Here is a 20,455-nt window from a genome sequence, read left to right on the forward strand (position 1 = left end):
ACAGTAATAAGCAACGGAGCAGTGACGTCATACAGCCGCCATTGTCAACAGACAGTTGTCATAGAGACGGGACGAATGTGCAGCGTTTTTCTTGTCAGCGCACAAACGCTTCATGCAAACACTCCCGAGCACACAGCCAGCGCTTTTCTGCCCGGAAAAAAACCCTTGGTGACCACGGGTTCTAAGGCTGTTGTTTCTTGAATTATGTATTAAATGTGATGTTTTTCACATATTATAAATAATCATTTGTTTGGTTGGTGGAGATGTCGGCTGTAAATTTCTAAGCTTAGTTTCTGTATTTAAAGGAGAGTGAGGCATTCTCCCAACCTCATTCATTTGTCTCTGTATTGATTGATGGAGTGAAAAAGATGGAGGTGACACAGAACAATGGCTTCAGTAGAACTGATCCTGGACCAGCTGGGCTACACGTTTTATAAGCCATCACAGCCTCTGCAGCATGTCCAGTAATATAATGTGCGCTCTGTTTGTGGTGACGATTTTTTTCAGAGAGCCCACTGTGCCATCTGTGCAGACCGAATCTGGGGACTGGGCAGACAAGGCTACAAATGCATCAACTGCAAACTTCTGGTGCACAAGAAGTGCCATAAATTGGTCACAATGGAGTGTGGCCGACCGATGATTCAGGTGAGGACTGTGACGGTTAACTTGATGGTGTGCTGTCCATGACTCACACATGATAGTATCCTGTGTCTGTGCTGATTATACTTAATGACGGATGTTGTTGTCCAGGAACCAATGATGCCCGGCCCACCATCAAGTCCATTAGACCAAACTGAACAGCCAGGTAACACACACACAAATCATTTGTATTTGTTAAAAAGCACATAAATAGGAAAACTCAACCAATCAAATTACAGGCTTTTCTAATCTATTACTTTTTGAAACTTTTATTTAGGCTGGCAAGAATATTTTCTCATCTCAAATCCCACTTTTAAATCTTATATCATTGACATAAAGACTTGCATGTCTATCGGCTCTTTGCATTCAGTTTCTGACCACTATCCTGAAATCAGCTACTAATACATTTTTTTATTGACGAATTAAACAAATCCCATGAAAGGACCAAAACCAGCAGTGCGTTTGTGTTTCTCCCATTACTCCGACTTTCCCAGAGAGTGGATGACTCGACTCTCAAGTCACAGCGTTCTTTTAAGGACCCTGCCATTGTGCAGGGGGGTAGCTGTGGCTAAACAACAGATATCAGAATAGAAGCTAGGTGTAGCTAGGTATCGTTCACTTTCAATTGAAGTTTACTGCAGAGCTGGAGACTCGGCCCAAAGTTTGGCAAATAATCTCAACCTGTGAAATTTGTATTGTTATATAGATTGATACATAAACTATACCATCATTCCAGAGGTCAACCTTGAGGAGCAAGTCAAATAATGGATATAATCAATGCCAGAAGAGGAATGGTTAAAAAAAAAAAAAAAAGGACTAAATAGCTTCCCTTTTCGATTCGATGCAAGATGAGGATTTGCAGCAGCAGAGTGTTTGTGGGATTAACACTCAATAAATGTTCATCATAAGAAATGAAACATATTCACAAGCAAAAAGATGAGCTCACTGCCCTGTCTGTAATGCATCCAGCAGTGGAGCTCAGTGTAACAATAGCTATATCAGACATGGGGAAACACACTGAAAAGGTGTTTGTAGTTCATAGTAGGTTTCAGGTGTTCTTGGGGTTTATTGACTCCAAGAGAAACAAAATGATCATCAGTCTTTGTCCTTTAAGAACACATGAATACACTCAGCATTCAGGCCTTGCTTGTGTTGGAGCAGCAGAGGCCACCCAGACTAAAAGCTGCATTCTGAATTTACATACAGCACCAGACTTAAGACCAGTCAGGTGGTCTGGAGGCTGACTGGAATGAAAGAGCTTAGGATTGTTGATGCTATTGTTACTGAAGCTGTTTGAAACTTCTTTCATAAAAAGTAATCACAAGGAACCTGGACACATGCAGACATCTTTGTTTAAGCCTCTAATGAAGATTGATTTATGATTTATGAATGATTTAAAATAATTCATCATCGATGATATGAGAAGACATGTGTCTTATCTGCATGGATGTACAAAATAAATTACATCTATTTCTGTACATTTCTTTAAAACGGTGTATGAAAAAAAGGTGTTTTCTTTTGTAACTAGGCAGGGGAAAATGACTCCAGACTCTGAGAGGCTGTGAACAAAACGTGTGACTCGTCTCTCACCTCCTTTTTCTCCCTCTTCTCTCCTATTTTTTTTTTCCCGTCTCCTGCCTCTCCCTCTCCTTCTGTCTGTCTGTCACTTTCTCCTCACTCTCTCAGGCCCACATAAAGACCCCAGAGAAAGCTTGCCTTTCGACGGAGTAGAGAAAGAGGTGAGAGAGGAATCTTTTTTTAAGCTGTTGATGTGTGACTCATCTGTTAACCTGTCTTTGTTGTCCAGATAGACGTGCGTGTGTCTATGTATATTAAGAGAGTGACATCAGGGGAGTTTGAGAACAAGTGAGGAGTATAATATCACCTGTAATTGGAAGTAGGACTATTTTGCCATTTGAAACATTTGGGTGATTTTTTTTCCTTCTTCATTCACCTGCTGTGCATGTGTGATATCGAGCACATGCAGACGTAGGCACCCGAGCAGCGCTGTGCGAGTATTGATTTCCTTTGGTGGAGCTAATAAAGTAACCTTTTATCACAGCTCTTAACACCAGAGGCTGATTAATGGCCAGGGATGTAGTTTGGGGAGTGGAGGAATGGTGGGGGAGTTGTTGGACCGGTGCAAGAGGGCTGAAGATGGGAATGAAATGGATGGAGTTGGACACAGATAGACTCAGATAAAAGGGGAAGAGCAGAATGATCTTATCTTTAGGTCCATGTCTGTCTCAGGGGATGAGAGGTTAGATGGATAGGTAGTGGAAAAGGTTCACTACAGAACAGATTATAGGAAGGGAAAGGGGAAGGTAGGCAGTAATATAGCTCTAACTAATCTTTAAAAGATAAAATATCCTTCAGAAATCCCACGACGGAGACATTTTCTATAGATTTATATATTTTTTAAATGGTCGTGGAAGGATTTATTTATATATATTGATATTTGTTTGTTTGTTACCCAAAGGAAATCAGAAAGCAAATCTGGACATGTTGGTGTTATAGGACAGATCGTTCCAGAAATGACTTCATGACTTCCACAGTATTCACACGAGGTTCTTGTCGATATGTCCCTCACTCTGTGTGTGTTATTTGTTCCAAAGGCGGGGAGCAGCAGAGACACGGGGAAATCACCTTCTAGCCTCGGCCTGGCAGACTTCGATCTGCTGAGGGTGATCGGCAGAGGCAGCTACGCGAAGGTGCTTCTGGTGCAGCTGAAGAAGACGGAGCGCATCTACGCCATGAAGGTGGTGAAGAAGGAGCTGGTCAATGACGATGAGGTAAACGATAATGATGCCGTCAAAGTCGTATTGTTCACACTGTGACAGCTGTAGGTGGACAGGCGCTGCAGGTAAGTGGTGTCAGAGTGAAGCGTTATAATGGCCTTTTGTGGAAACAGTTAGCGGTCTGACTCTGATGGCTGGTTTTGAGAACAGCTCCAACATGGAACAGCAGCCTCACGTCTCTCCTTCATAATCTCTCTCAGGTTTTCTCTTTTGCCTCTCTTTGATACTACAGGCATCTACAAAGAAACCAAAACTGGTGAGGTATATAAAACAAATCCTAACATATTGTTAACAAGACTGACCGAACATGGCATACAACCTTCACTTAACCTTGGATTCATTATGACTCAACGGTTCAAAATGAAGGATACGCTTCCGGAAATTCAGCAAAACAACTGCGCAATGCAGTTTTGTTTTAAATGAGGACACTTGTCAAATTGTATTAAGCAAGCAGAAAAAAACCTGAAATGTATTTAGTTATATTTAAAAAAAAATACTTCAGAGCTTCCCTGAGGATCAAGGCAGCTCTTGACAAATGTGATGAAAGACACACACCCGCTCAGTAAAGTAGTCTCTTTGCAGATTCAGTAAGGCACTACTAAAGGTTTGGACTTCAGTGCTGCACATTGAGCTGCCTCTACAGTTAAATCAATAAATACAAACCAAACAAAATGAGACTTTCTTTTATATTGTTGATCAATAAGAGTTGTTACTCCCCTCAAGTTCAAATCACGAAACCAAGATGTTCTTTGAGCTACAGGCATTTATTAGCATCTTCATGCCATCAGTCATGCCGTGAGAACTAAACAAAATACACAAAGCATAAAATAAGAAAGCGTTCTCATAGAGAACAATGAAATATCACAAACACAAATACATGTTCACACAATGTAGCTTGTTAAATATTCATTGCAATGTTAGGCTGTCATGTGAATCATGTTATCATGAATAGTCAATAGCCTGTTAACATATTATCTAAAACATGAGCTTATTAGCCTTATTAGGCTATAATATAGAAACAAAAACACAACAGTTTACCTCATTGGCAGCATTAACCGAAGGGGGTAAAGAAAACTTCACTTATGGGTCAGTCTTCACTTAACTGCTATCTTTGAAAGTTACACAGAACCACTCTCAACATCCTCCTGTGATGAACCGGTCATGTGCTCTGCCTCTTGTGGCTAAGTGAAGAACGCAACTCAAAATAATGTCCCGCCCCAAACTGCAGCACAGAACATTGTTCCACCATGGAAATAACAGAAAGCTTCTTTAAGACAGATATTCTTAATCATATTAATGTTATAAAACAAAAATATTATTTTATTAAATGTAAATCATTGTTATATTTAACTCAAAATTAAGAACCTAAACTGTGCAGGCCTGACTGATTCTGATGGCAGCTACAGGAGTTGTCAAGCTTTTAAGACAAAAAGCTACTTAATGACAGGCTTTGTAATAATCTCTCTTAATTATCTAAAGCATTGCTTTACAGGTCGGCTCACTCAGTTTGCATAACTTTTTTTCTAGTCGTTTATTATTTATTTCAACATTTCTGTTGTACTTTTTCTCCACCCTCTTTTAGTCTTTATGCACAAACTTCTGTAATCTACTTATCTTGCTTGCAGTTCTTTTTTCCCCCACATACACACACCTTCTCCTCTGCTCTGCTCACTTTCTCTCTCTCTCTCTCTCTCTCTCTCTCTCTCTCTCTCTCTCTCTCTCTCTCTCTCTCTCTCTCTCTTTCCCCTCCCTTTCTTTCTCTCTCTCTCTCTCTCTGTCTCTGTTTGTGTCCGCTCTGTGGTCTGATTTCAGCAGCAGGATGTTTAAAAAACTCCAAAACTGTTGTAATGTAAATTTTCACCTGGGATATAATTCCTAAAACAGCAGATGAGCCACAGGTGGAAAAAGCGTATACTTAATGACCCAGGGGATCAAAACCATCAAAAGCAACATGATACTGTATACAATTTCAGCGCGTTCACCAAAATATCCACTGCCTCCTAAGCTGACCCAACAACACAACACCTCCATCTATTGAGACGTGAGGAGGTCAGTTAACTGTGCACTCCTCAGTCTTCTTTCTCTGCCATGTATAATTAATATGATTAGTGCAGTCAATAGAGGCTGTTATATATAGCATAAGGAACGTGTCTCGTGAACACACATCTTGTTTATCTCGTCTGAAACACTTTGAGTTAAGTTGACAGACCTCTTTAAGCCGTCATTCTATTGAAGAAGGGTGCAGATGAACCATCATGTCATCAAAAATTGATCCTGACATACAGATGTAGCAGCACAGCCACAGGCGATGGGAGTAGTTAGCCTTGATTAGACACACTTAACGTGATTGACAAATTGACAAGCGACTCTGGATCAATGGAGAAGTGTTATTCTGTCCCTGCCCTGTCAGCGTGAGCAGCATCCGTGTCCAGACATATTATCACCGAGCCATCGATGGAGGCCGCCTTCCGCTTCTACCGGCTCAGCCCTTTTCTTCTGCACTATGTCACCACGCACAGGCCCCAGCCTTTATGTGTACAGGACGGTCGATAAAGCACCATGCTTATTCAGCTTTTCTAAGTTCAAGGGTAGCGTGGAAGAATGAGCTCTGATGTTACGTCTGGGTGTGTTCTTGTGTGTTTCTCTTCCAGGACATCGACTGGGTCCAAACAGAAAAGCATGTTTTTGAGCAGGCCTCTAATCATCCTTTCCTGGTCGGACTCCACTCCTGTTTCCAAACAGAAAGCAGGTGAGAGCCTCTGTTCATGTTACACAGCTAAATGTCTCCATCATGCTTTGATCCCCGAAAACCTAGCTTGAGGTTGGTCATTCTCGGTGGCCATATTTATAGCTAACTAGTCAATAATCAATATAAATATCTCAAAGTTTGTTTTGACTTCACTTTTTTTGCGTCAATGATGTTTGATTGGTTTTGACTCATCAGTGGAGTACTGTATATATATTACATCTTAACAATAACAAAAACATAGTGTAAAGAATAGTACCATAAAAATGAAACTCATGGAAGATGACCACCTCATTGTTATTGAAGGGTAACGGCGTGTTTCCTTTACTAGTAACAAGCAGTTGATTGAAAAAGCTGAAAAATTAAAAATTCAGAAAATGTAACTCTTGCTTCTTTTTACAGACTGTTCTTTGTTATCGAATATGTGAACGGTGGAGATCTCATGTTCCACATGCAGAGGCAAAGAAAACTCCCAGAAGAACACGCCAGGTAGAGTCATGCTCGCTGTCACACTGAATACCAATTATTTCCATGATTTTTCTAAATATGACAATAGGATTTTGAAAGAGGTCATTTTAACAGTATACCTGATACGGATAATTAGTATAACACCTTTCCAGTGAAGCATTTTCCAATTAAATGTGTGATTCCTCAGGTTCTAGGAGCATTCAGCTCAATATGAAGAAGTAAACATTTCTCTCTGTTCCTCTCAGGTCTTATTCAAATAGAAACATTTGATGTCACCTAATGTTTTTTTTTTAGTGTTTTCTTTTTTTTTTTTTTAAGTAAACTATTTTTTTTTCTTTCAGATTCTACTCAGCAGAAATCAGTCTGGCACTAAACTACCTCCATGAGCGGGGAATCATTTACAGAGATCTGAAGCTGGACAATGTGCTGCTGGACTCTGAGGGACACATCAAACTTACAGACTACGGCATGTGCAAGGTAGGGTTTGTAGCTTACTGTGTGTAGTGAAGATGGAGGATATCGAGATCCCACTATGCACTTAAAAGCAGCTGCAAATGTGCATTATTGTGTGTTTACAGCTTCATGTTATGACCTCACAGCTTCAGACAAGTTTTTCTTTTTCTTTTTCAGGAGGGCTTAAGACCAGGCGACACAACGAGCACTTTTTGTGGTACCCCAAATTACATCGCCCCTGAAATACTGAGAGGAGAGGATTACGGTGAGAACTACACAATACAAGGACTCCTCAGAAATGACATTGTTTTATTTGCTATGATACAATATTTATATTTAGTCATATCTGGGATGCTGCTCTCAGGCATGGTTGTGCTACATCTCCTGAGTTAGCTTTTAAATGTGATACAAATCAAAGTAGCTTAAAAAAAAAAAAAAATAGAAAGTCTGATCTCTGGGGTAATAGGTGGGCGGGGGTGAGGGGGGCACAAAGTCATCGCTTATTTTATAAATAACACCAGTGATTTTCTTCTTAACACTTGATGTCTGAACATGAAAATCACAATTAGAAGAAACAAACACAACACATTTGGTTTTACTGCCTAAAGAGGAAATTTCTTTTTTTATTTGGCTACAAGTGAATCTGATGTATAGAAAAGAATATTTGAGTCACATTCAATACTGCTCCTTCATGGTGTGGACCCTGCCTAAACATTCTGTGACCAGTGATTGTTTATTGGAGATTGTTTATTTAACTTACAACACGACAACAGAAATGAATAAGACTCTCTTTTTTTTAACTTACACAAGAAGCCGCCCAGGATTCAATGTTTCTACATTCAGTGTCAGGGTTCTGAGAGTGAAAAAGTCTCATTTTGGTTCTGATGGCTTGTTGCTAAGACACTGAGAGATCTATTATTAAAAACATTCTGTTTCTCCTCACACTGCTTTTTAAAAAAAAAACAATTTATTTTGTTGAGATGCTCGTCTAATTTCATGCTGTGGGCTTTAAGTGGTTTACTAAAATATGCAGCGTGTCTGTGTTGACAAAAGATCTTCTGGTTGTTTAAGTTGAATCGATAAAGATTGGATGAGGGATCATTTGATTTCCTGTTTATAACACTATTGTATCCTTTTCCAATCTGCGTTCATGAAGGATTTAGATCAAAAAAAAAAAAGAAAAGAGGAAGGATCACATGACAAGAGCATGGCGTGCTGAGTCGTTTGGCACCCACTGACCAGAAAGTTTAATAAATGAATACCTCTTAAATAAAAAAAATAGAGAGATGTTCATGTCAGACATAGATGGTTGAATGTCAGGCATAGTATACGTACGTGAAACGAGACAGGCAGCAAAAAGACGAGAAAATCAGCTCACACCTCTAAACTAAGCATGGCCGAGGAGATACCACCTGCCCGGGCACAGGTGGCGAGCATAAAAGATTCCAGCAAAGATTTGATGACCTGAACAATTCCATTAAAGAGCTTTAAAAAAGAAAAGATCATGTTGACTAAACCAGGTGATATTAGCACTTTGCAAACGTCCAAATGTAACGAAATAATCTGTGATTATGATTTGTTTCTTTAATGCAGTGACGCTCTGATGGTTTTCAGAGAAAAATCATAAGCTGTAATGAAAAGTATTTGTTGTCATCTGGAGAAGGCATGCAAAAAAAAAAACTGCATGATGTGGGAGTGGTTGCTATAGTAACACTAAAACCCTGGTATGCGTGGTGCAGCTTTTAAGGAGTGGATGAAGTTGTTTGAATTAACGAGGGTTTTTAAAAACATCTCTGCTATAAAAGTTCATGTGCACCTTGTTTTTTTTTCTCTGAATATATATTTGACCTGTCAGACTTTTTGTGTTGCTGTTTTAACTCTTCCACAATGGTCGCGAACTTCACCACAAAATGTGTTTTTAACGTATTTGGTTCAGTTAAAGGAACTTGTACAAACTTTTTCTCAACTTTGCCTGCTGTCTTACTATTTTTTTAGTGTCTATAAATGGTTATGGATATTTAACATAATGAAATACATATAAATAACAGAATTAATTCTGGAAGTAATGGGGGTTTGTGAGTGTGTGTAGTAGTATGAGTGTATGCATATGGACAAAGAAATAATGTGAGAGAATAAGAGAAAGGAAATACTGTTCTCTGTTGTCCCCATCTTTTATTTGGATTAACTAAATGTGATGCGTTTGAATTGCTGCTGTTAGTATACCTTTTCCTTCTTCTATGAAAGCCTCCCAGTGTTATTAGAAATCAGAAAAATGATGCATTAATATCATGCTGTGTGTGTGTTTGTGTTCCTCCAGGGTTCAGTGTGGACTGGTGGGCGTTGGGCGTACTGATGTTTGAGATGATGGCAGGCCGGTCTCCATTTGACATTGTTGGGAGCTCGGACAACCCAGACCAGAACACAGAAGACTACCTTTTCCAAGGTAATAAACAAACAAACACACACACACACACACACACACACACACACACACACACACACACACACACACATACACACATTTTGCTGAGGTTCATAACCAGAGGGAGGCATGAAAGCATGCAACACCTTTGTATTGACACCTTTCTAATTGCTGTGTCTCCCAGTACCAGGCACATACCATCTGCTGCCCAGCATGTGTGAATGCCTACATGTTTGTCTGTTTATTAAATGTAAATAGAGTTTAAGGACAAGTCATGGTTTTCAGATTAGTGTTTTATTCAGAAGAATTCTACTCGATAGGCACAGTCGTATTTCAAGACAGAAGCCATTCACACTTAACTGCAAGGTTTCTGTTTCTCATGAGTGTACCTGCCAGCATTGCACTCGCAAGTACAGCACCATCACCTTGTCATTTTAGCCTCATGAGGCAGTCTGTCTCACCCCTTTTTTTTCTCTCACCTCCTGCAGTAATATTGGAAAAACAGATCAGGATCCCCCGCTCGTTGTCAGTCAAAGCTGCCAGCGTCCTCAAGGGATTCCTCAACAAGGTAAGAAGGGGTCAGGCGCCTCCAGATCAATTTTCAACACTGTGGGCTGCTGCTGGCCCCTGAGAATGACATTTAAGTCGAATGCCATAGCTCGCTGTCTTTGCATTCACTTCCCCGCTCACACTTTTTCACCTTTCCATAATATTTCGTACTTTTCCTCTGACCAAAAGCCTCTCTTCTTCTTCACTTATATTACAAATGATCTGCTTTCTCACCCTCTCCACCTTTGTCCCACCTGTCGTCTGCCTTCGTGTCTCGTATTTTGCACCATCGTCTCTCGCTGTGTCTCACCTACTTTACCCTCATTCCCACAGGATCCAAAGGAGCGTCTAGGCTGCCACCCTCAGACTGGCTTCGCCGACATCATGGGCCATCCATTCTTCCGAAACGTCGACTGGGAACTTGTGAGTCATTCACTTACATTCTCTCCATGTTTCTGTCTCTGTCTCTGTCTCTCTCTCTCTCTCTCTCTCTACTTCTTGAGTTGCCTCGTTCATCAAGATTTTCATCACAAACTCAAATGATGGGAATCATTACATGCCGTGCCAAATAGGTCAAAATCAATCCATATATTGATTCTGCGGGGAAGGAAAAAAACAGACAGCTCCTACTAGACAGCAGAAGGTCAAATTTAAGTGCAGCAGTGTCATCCTCTCTTGGCTGCCCTGCGGGTGTAGAAGCTCAGGAGTAGCAGGCGGTTATTAGTGATGGGATCATGAGATTACGTACAGACAGGTAGAAATCAAACCGGCCAGACAGGAGACGGACAACAGCAGGAACTGATTAACAGAGATTGGAGAGGAGGAGAAAGTATGACCATTGGTTGGACAAAATGTAATTCTCGTTCGTCTGACAGAGACCACAATTAGCTTTCACGTAAGTTTTGACTTAATTTTTCCCCATTGGGCCAAAAGTACCGAGACACACTGACGATACAAGATGATAACATATAAAGGTTGTAGCGGGATGAAGCTCTGCAACAGAGTGAGGATTCAGGGTAAAACAAACTTTGCATCTATGAAAGTGTAGCAGTTGTTCAATATAACAGTACAACAGTAATAATCACCCATTAAATGAAATATACAAAGAATGTGGGGGGTGGGGGGGGTCAGGGGGTAAATGCTTTTAAAAGTTTCACAAATAATATGTTCCATTAAAGTACATTTTTAATGAAAACAATAAGATAGATTATTATGATCATAGTTCATTTAAACTGTTGCTGAAACTGGGTTCATGAGCAGAAATGAATTCTTTGGCCTTGGGTTAAACAACAGTTGTTAAAAACAGACATTTCACAGTCAAAGAATAACATGCGATAAAAGTCTGAATCTTCATCCACTATGAGATCAACGTCACTCATTCAATTACAACTATGACACGTCAAAACAGTTCAGCTAACGTACATTATCAACATACTGTAGCTGACCGCCTCATCAGAAACAAATCATGTTTTTAAATGAAGACGTGAATTAAAATAATACAAATATTAATCATATTTGGTGCATTAGTGGTTGGGTTACAGAACTGAATGTGGATGTGTATAAATGTTGACTTTCTGGATTTATTTTTCAGGGTGTTTCTTTATTTTGACCATATGTCATTTGACCAATGACCATATTGTTACCATCCTCCCAAACAATTTGTTGAGCCCTGTTCGGCTATAAAAAGCATCACAGAATCACTTGCAGGAATACAAATATTCTGTTATTTATGACGCTTCCTGTTCTCAGTTTCAGCGGTGAGTAAAAGATGAAATGTAAGAGCAACAACACTTCCTGTTGTGTGACATCTTAAACTGTAAAATGAAACGACCGGTGCTATATTTAGTACTCGTGGTGAGTTGTCAACATATTCCGTACACTCACATGCTGAAAGATGTACAGTGCAAGTTGCTGGAGCTTTAGATGGAAGGTTTAGAAAAACAAAACAATGCACATTTTACATTTTGGTAAAAAGGAAACCTTTGAGGAGTCTGGAGACACAAGTAGTTTTTATAGTTTCAAAATAATTTCTTAGAAAAAACACAAAAATTATTTGATTAGTAAAAATAACTGGCCATTCAGTTTTTTTGATGAATTCATTCATCTCAGATTTATGTTGGAAGAATAAAATGTATAAAATTTGCTTCAAATGAAAAAAAGACATTTCATCTTTGCCTCAACATTCACAACTGTTGAAGTGAGTCTATATCAAGAGGTCACAGTTTTATAAAGTTTTCAGTCGTATAAATGATCAGACAGACAATCAGACAATCAATCAGACAATCAATCAGACTGACAGACAGACAGACAGACGTGACCTTAACAAATGTACAGACATGCACTGCTGGTAAACATAACAGACAGACAGACACAGGCAGGGCAGCTCGCCAGGGATCTCAATGACCTCTTTTCCTTGTTTGGTCTGGTGCAGGGACCCAGCAGTCGGTCAGAGTGTCTGGAGAGATCAGCTTACACTCCTCCCTCACCCCCTCCATCCCTCTCACCAACAGGCACACAGACACTAACTGGAAGTTTCCCCATGTTATCTCCCTTTCTGCCTGCAGGGGGTGCAGTTGTTGGCTCGCAGACAAGTAATGTAACAGTAGAGAGACAACAAGCACACAGAGAAACCGCTACAGGGTGATACATGTACTCTGAGGCACAGAGCCTTTAGTTACTATTCATCACTCAGATGTTGTTTCTACTTTTACTCTTGTATTGTTTTCACAACAAACTAATATTTCAATTATTGAATAAACTGCAGATTATTTCCTAAAAATCCAGTTATATTTCAGATTACAGTAAATGACAATGGCATCATGACGCATGAAAAGCAACAAAATAAGGATGTTACCAAATCCTTACACAACTCAAGCTCAATTAATATGATGAAAACATATATTTACATATATTGTACACCAAATTGTTTTTTTGACAATAAGGTAAAAAGGGCGGTAGATTAAGAGAATAGTATGAGCTTGTTTTCCTTGTTTCTGAAGGCACAGCAAGTGCAACGTCAATGAATACTAGACTAGACAATACCTTGATGTTAAGTGACATGACTTCCACAAGAAACAGTTCTGATGTCTGATCTGTTTAAAGCTACTGTGAACTGGTTACAAAACTGACTGAGATGTATACTGATGTCTCTTAATGAATTACAGAAGTGGTAGGTGTCAAGGGGGCTTTACTCAGAGAAAGGAGAGTGGATAGAGTCAGAAATAGGAGAGAGAGAGAGAGAGAGAGAGTGGGGAATGACATGCAGGAAAGGAGCCACAGATCGGATTTAAACCCGCTTGGAGGACTACAGCCTCCAGTCCGTACATGGGATGCACTCGCGAACCATTACTGGAAAAGCACTTCCTACACATGTACAGGACAAAATCAGCAAAGACATAAGACAAACCACTTTGCCCAGAGGGGTCGCCAAAATGGACACAAATGTAAAGTTCCTGACAGAAGCGTCAATGATTCAGAGACAGATAACGACGTCTCTGTTAACCTCTCACTGTAAAGCCATACTCTAACCAAAAAACCTCATCGCCTGAAAAAAACAATTGTCAAAACTCTTGTTAATTCATTTCCTTCCATTTGTATCTCTTAGTTGTAATGCTTACTGTGAAGAGATGTCAGTTTGAATTGTAAGGTTGTTGAGTCTGATTCCTGTGCTCTTTGTTATTCCAGCTGGAGCAGAAGCAGGTGGTCCCTCCTTTCAAGCCCAACATCTCAGGGGAATTCGGGCTGGATAACTTTGACGCCCAGTTCACCAACGAGCCCATTCAGCTCACGCCTGACGATGAGTGAGTTTTCCATTACGTGATTTCTATTTCTCATTGAATTATTCAAATACTTGATGTTGTTTTAAATAAGTTGATACAACTAATAAAATTAACGTTTTTTTGCCTTTTGTAGCGATGTGGTGAAGAAGATCGACCAGTCTGAGTTTGAAGGCTTCGAGTACATAAACCCACTCCTGATGTCAGCGGAGGAGTGTGTGTGACCCAGCTCCCGCGCTCACACACATACCATTCCCGAACACACTTGCACACACTCACACACTCTCTCATGCACGTGTAACGTGGCGTCTCAGTGTCTTCAAGCTGCATGGTTACGAGACAACCTGACGACATCAACCTTCGTTTTGAGGGCGGCACATGCACAGCTGAACGCTTATTTGCCAAAACCAGACTCACACTCAGCCATTTATAACCACTTGCCCTTAAGCCTACCTTCTTTCTTAATTATTTTTATATCATGTAAATCTGCACTGATATCAACCTCCTCATCGGGGCCTCTTTATCGGTAGCCCAAGAGGCTACAATGTTCTTCCAAGGTTGCTGTACACAAGAGGGGCAAGGTGGGTCAAGACATTGCCCCCCCCCCCCCCCTGCGACAGATGAACTGAACATCCTTTCCTTCCAGCTGGTGGGTGTTTTAAATGCATATTTTATTTGTATATATATGAATCTACTACGAGGATTATTGTTAGACAAGGCCTTTTTCAGCTACAAGCCACAGTCGGACAAAAACTGACAACTGAATAATCGTCAAGTCATTTTGAATTTGGCTTTGTGGGGACGTCCCTTCTGTAGCGGAAAGAAGAATCATAACACTAGCCTTTAAAAAGAAAGATAAAAATCTATATATTTTCTCATTTTTTTTTATTTAACAACATAGCAGTCATTATATATGTTGTTGTTGAGTGTTTAAATGCCCAGCCTGAGTAACAGAACCCAAACAGGTTCAGGCTATGTTGTTTTAGACGAATACACAACATCTGGAAACAGAAGGCGTCTTGCTTCGAGTCCCTTCGCCCAGAATGAAGGAACGTGAACAGCTGTGGCATCCAGGCGACACTAATAACGAGTTATTGCTCTCAAACTGTGAATGAAAGAGCTCGCTTTGCAGGGAAACGGGCTGGAAGAGTGGAACGCGAACGCTGGAGCACAGGTGAAATGTTGCTGTGCAGACCATCCATGAAATAAACATTACAACAGGACCAAAAATAAAAAAAATTCTCAAAGATGTCTTGCTGGTACAAACTAGATGGTACTGTCAATGTAAGGAAGATGTGCTTTTCTGAGTCATAGAATTTATATATTCTGATTTCTTTCTTCTCATTTTTTTAATACTATGCCTTTCTGAAACATACGGTCTGTTTTTCTTTTTTTCTTTTTTTTGTACTTTCTTCATTCCATGTATGTCTTTTGTTGTAAATCAAAACACTAAATGATTGTTTAAATGAGAGTTCCTACAGAAATCCAAAGCCATGACTCTCCTATATTCCATTTTTTTTCCACATCAAAACTAAAAATAATTATTTTCTGAATTTGTTTTTTTGTACGAGTGCTTTAAAGCACATTAAAGCTCTGGAGAGCCTCTCTCCTCCCTCTCACTGTATCGACACTAAGTGATGGTGCATGGACCTCCAGATCATCCAGTCTAAGTTTCTCTCTACTTGGGAAATGTTTTTTGGGGCTCACATGGTGACCAGAGGAACACTCTCATCTGTTACACATCTTACTTTTGTTCAATGTTACTTTTTTTGTAAATCAGATTCATTTTTACATTTTTTTTTTGTATCACTACATTGATTCCAAAATGTTACTGGATGAACCCAGAGGAAACACTACTTGTTATATTGGTTGTTTTTTGGGGTGTTTATCACCCAGAGGACTCTGCTGATCTTTGTTATTAGTGTGCAAAAAAAAAAACACAGATGGTAAAATAAACATTTTATTTCTCTCCTTGTGGTAATATGTGCTTGTGTCAGCGTGTGTCTTTTATTGCACTTTTTTATTGTATTTCTTAGCTGTCCAGCCTTCTTAAAACAGCTGTGTAAAGTGTAGTGTGTTTCTATGGAGCAAGACTTTGAATATAACCATAATGATGTCATAGTGACATCATCAGGGTTATCTGGAGTATAAGGTTTTTGATAGTTGATAGAAAACAAGCAGTAGGAGATCGGTATGACTCCTAGAAGATGAATGATTATAAGAGACAGAAAAGTTATTTTTGAAAATGTTTTTGAATTGCATTATGGGAAATGTAGGATTCAGTGTGAAAAGAAGCTTTGCCTATGCAACGGAGGATCGTTTGTATTTGATTGTGATAAAAACTGTTACTGGAACTTATACCTTTAAAATAACTGTAAACACCAGGGGAGATCTTTTTGAATATGTTTCTTGTTTGCCAAAGCAGAAAGATATTGCTTGCTTTATTTTGATGGTATTTGTCCATTGTCAGTAACCCCCCCACCCGTCCAACCAGGTGGTTGTAAAGACTTTGTCAGCAATCTAGTCATTTTACTCTGACAAAAACACCAAATAGCATCTCAAACAATTGTGCAATTTGTGTACTTGTTGGCAAGTCAGCGCATAATCAGGAATACATGTATGGGCACTCTTCATTGTCACAAAAAACGTCATGGGAATGCGTTCACTGATTAAAACATTTCCTGAAAAAAATAAAATAAATCAACCTCATAGGGGATTCAAGGAACACATGTTAGAATGTCAAAAATTAGATTTCTAATGCATTCCATCCAATACTGAATGATATAATTCAGCCTGGATCAGAGGTGATTCATGTGAAGTGTGCATACTTCAAAGATTTTAAAAAGTTGATTAGGAGTTTAAAAGAAATGATGCAGACTCATGCATCTCTGAACAGACTGGTATCATCAGGCCTGTGATAGTTTTACTGCTGAGAGCAGACCTGAGCTCCGAGACCCTCACAAGCCTCTGGAGAGAAAGGGGAATAAAGCTTGAGTCGTTAAGCTTGAGCTTTTCCACCCCAGCTGCCTGTGTTTGTGTGTGTGTGTGTGTTTAAATGCTGGTCATGTGACTCCTACGTGGCTTTTTTAGAAGACCCTCGGCTTGCCTGGGGGTTAAAAGGTCATCGACACCATTGCTCCCCCCCCCCCCCCCCCCCCCCCCCCCCCCCCCTCTCTGCTCCACACAGCACTGAACGTTTAGAGGTGAATGAAACAGGGGTCGTGGAAATGATGATGTGTCAGAAATATTAAGCAGATTGATTTGCATGCTGCAATAATTCGCACAATGGTGGATAGAAACCCATTGTGTGAGGCTTATGTGACATACTGCACCACTAAACCATTGTATATTGTCTCAATTGAAGCAGATTTTGTGGAAAATGACTCCCCTTGTACGCCTGTACGAGACAAAAACAGCACAGCCATACACAGGACGAGGATAAATGTCTTTGCATAATTCTGTATTCCCATGATGGTGTGTTTGACATTGTTCCTGTGCCCTCTGAGGTGGAGAATAGGGGGTACACCTCCCCAGGCACTGTGGCTCCACATCACCTTGTGGAAGACACAGGGAAGAATAACCTTGTATAATTAATGATGTTAAAACGGAGGAGGATCTGAAAAACATCCTGTTTTAATTGCTCTTATCTTGTTGGGTGTTTCATTCCGTCCCTGAAGGGATTAATTAAGCTGCAAGAAGAATCATACTCGCTGCTAAATGCAATCCCTTAGTAAAACACACTGCAGTTTAAGGTGCGTCTATCGGCACCGTCTGCATGCTATCACACTATATTACTGTTTGCTTTTGACTGTAGTACTGAGTAATAGAAACACCTAGAGGTAAATAAACCTATACCAGTCTTTCTGTATGGTAGCCTGTAATTGAGCATGCTGCTTGAGCGATTGTAATTATACCATAGAAGCATCTAGAGATTCAATACATTCTCCAGAAACACCCACATATTGTGTATGAATGAACGGGGCTTACAAGTAGCACACAGTTAGAATAATTGCAGTAATTAAACATATTTATAGGAACAGAAGATAAACTTTGTAAATGCCTGAGAAATCAGTTGCTGTGATTTTTAGCTGAAATATCCCAGTCAAAGAACACATAAAAAAAGGATTTAAACCCTACATGCACTACAAAGTATGATTAATAAAATCTTTAGTTAGTCATACAATCATTGTTACAAACTTGTTTTTTTAGGTTGTCTGTCTGGTAGGAACATTTGGAAATCCCCTGTATGATGTCGATGTCTGACACATTTTGTCTTTCTGCACAGTTTCAATCACTACTGTACTTTTTTTTTAACTCTGCACAGCTCTTGTTTTTGCCTTTGTGTGTGTGTGTGTGTGTGTGTGTGTGTGTGTGTGCAAGACTTCACTCAAAATTCAAAGATTGGTTCACAAGTCTTTAACCTCGCTTGTTCTCTACTCCTTCTTGTTCACTCTTTTTGTGAAGATATTTCTTCCTTCAGTGAGTCCAGTCTAAACTATCAGACTAAATCTCAATTCCTGGGGCGCTTCAGGCCTTAGCAGTATTGTTGCGCCCCATGTATGGAGGCTGTAGTCCTCCGAGCAGGCGGCCTGGTTTCAAATCCATCCTGTGGCTCCTGTCCTGCATGACATTCCCCTCTTTCTCTCTCTCTCTCTCTCTAATCTAATCTTCAGTTCTTGTCTCAAAGCTGAAGATATATTTGCTCTACGTTCTGTTGCCACTTTATTTGACGTAAGTCCAACACTGCGCTAAGTTTGTTCTTATTAAGGTTATAATTAGAAGTGAGTTGTTTTCAAAGCTTTCTCTGATTATTTTGGCACTTTTATACATTATAAACTTAATGTGGTGACATTCACTGCAGGACTGTTCTATCAGATTGGATGTTTTTTATTAGATGAACTACATAGCTTTTTGAAGTTTATCATAGATGTATTTCAATTTGCTTATTATATTTTTTCTCTCTCTGTCTCTGTAGCAAATGCACTGCTCTTACTCATCATATCACCACTTCCTACAATAACACACATTTACAATTTTTTCTCATTTATTTACTTTTCCTTCGTTCCGTATCTAATTTTTCATTAATCAAAATGTTATCTCTGCTCTCAGTCTACTCTTTCATGGTCCATTCCTAACAGGAACTATAACATTTGGTACGCCTGTACATTCATTATCTATTGTCTTATCATCTTCTTTCTTTATCTTCATTTGTCACTTTTTCCATTTTGTAAAGTCATTTCACCAAAATAAGGTAAAAAGGTAGGAGGAAGTTAAAAAAAGAAGCTGTAGCTCATACCCTGATAAGTGAGCGTGTGTAAGCAGGTTAACAATGACCAATAACACATCATCTCATCTGTGAATCACTGACACCTGCTGTGTGATGATGATACATCCATTCATTGAGGTATTGGGTTGGTCACCCGTTTAACAATCATATTGATATTGCTCACTTGTACAAGATATGAAGCCCACAAAACACAGACAACCCAAGCATCTCACCACAAGAAAGCTGAATAAATGACTGCTCTGAGTGTGTCTGACTATTTCACAACTGTCTTTATTGTTCAGCACCTGTAGCGTTTTCACATTTTTAAACTATCAAAAGAAATGTATGTGAAAGGGTCACTTGAAAAGCTGGACCAGACTCTTCTCCCTCCACCCTGAAGCACTGTGCTGATCAGCTGTCTCCAGTCTTTACAGACATTTTTAACAGCTCATTGGAGACATGCCATGTGCCAGCCTGCTTCAAGTCCTCCACCATCATCCCTGTCCCCAAAGAACCAAGGACCACAGGACTTAATGACTTCAGACCCGTCGCCCTGACCTCTGTGGTGATGAAGTCTTTTGAGTGCCTTGTGCTCTCCCACCTCAAAGACATCACAGACCTATCTAGGTCTATCAGGACTATCAGCACTGGCTCCCCTCAAGGCTGCGTTCTTTCTCCTCTGCTCTTCTCCCTGTACACCAACAGCTGTACCTCCAGTCATCAGTCTGTCAAGAGACGACACCACCCTCATTGGACTCATCTCTGGTGGGGATGAGTCTGCCTATAGGTGGGAGGCTGACCATCTGGTGACCTGGTGCGGCGAAAACAATCTAGAGCTTAACGCTCTGAAGACAGTAAAGATGGTTGTGGACTTGCAGCCGCCCCCCAGCCCCATCACCATCGATGAATCCATGGTGTCTAATGTCGAGTCTTTCCGCTTCCTGGGGACCATCATCACCCAGGACCTCAAGTAGGAGCTGAACATCACCTCCCTCATCAAAAAAGGACAGCAGAGGATGTACTTCCTGCATCAGCTGAAGAAGTTCAACCTGCCAAAGACCAGGATGGTTCACTTCTACACTGCCATCATCGAGTCCATCCTCTGCTCCTCCATCACAGTCTGGTACGCTGCAGCCACAGTAAAGGACAAGTGCAGGCTGCAGTGCATCATCCGCTCTGCAGAGAAGGTGACTGGCTGCAACCTGCCATCTCTCCACGACCTGTACACCTCCAGGATCCTGAGGCGTGCAGGTAAGATTGTGGCCGACCCCTCTCACCCCGCACATGGACTGTTTGAGACTCTCCCTTCTGGTTGCGGTCCATCAAGACCAAAACCTC

At 40.3% G+C, this 20,455-nt stretch overlaps 1 protein-coding gene across 1 annotated transcript in view; it reads left to right on the forward strand.

Annotated features, from left to right (window-relative positions):
* The window catches only part of prkci (protein kinase C, iota), a 28,761-nt gene extending 12,927 nt beyond the window's left edge, over positions 1-15,834 (forward strand). The window contains exons 6-18 of the mRNA XM_020635219.3: positions 508-645; positions 751-805; positions 2,326-2,378; positions 3,255-3,431; positions 6,089-6,186; positions 6,586-6,672; positions 6,993-7,128; positions 7,282-7,369; positions 9,422-9,547; positions 10,015-10,094; positions 10,409-10,498; positions 13,760-13,875; positions 13,988-15,834. Of these exons, the coding sequence (XP_020490875.1) occupies positions 508-645; positions 751-805; positions 2,326-2,378; positions 3,255-3,431; positions 6,089-6,186; positions 6,586-6,672; positions 6,993-7,128; positions 7,282-7,369; positions 9,422-9,547; positions 10,015-10,094; positions 10,409-10,498; positions 13,760-13,875; positions 13,988-14,075 (1,332 nt within the window). The 3' untranslated portion in view covers positions 14,076-15,834. The remainder of the gene's footprint in view (positions 1-507; positions 646-750; positions 806-2,325; positions 2,379-3,254; positions 3,432-6,088; positions 6,187-6,585; positions 6,673-6,992; positions 7,129-7,281; positions 7,370-9,421; positions 9,548-10,014; positions 10,095-10,408; positions 10,499-13,759; positions 13,876-13,987) is intronic.
* The last annotated feature ends 4,621 nt before the right edge of the window (positions 15,835-20,455 follow it).

Source organism: Labrus bergylta, chromosome 4 (assembly GCF_963930695.1).
Source record: "Labrus bergylta chromosome 4, fLabBer1.1, whole genome shotgun sequence".
Classification (NCBI taxonomy): Eukaryota; Metazoa; Chordata; class Actinopteri; order Labriformes; family Labridae; genus Labrus; species Labrus bergylta.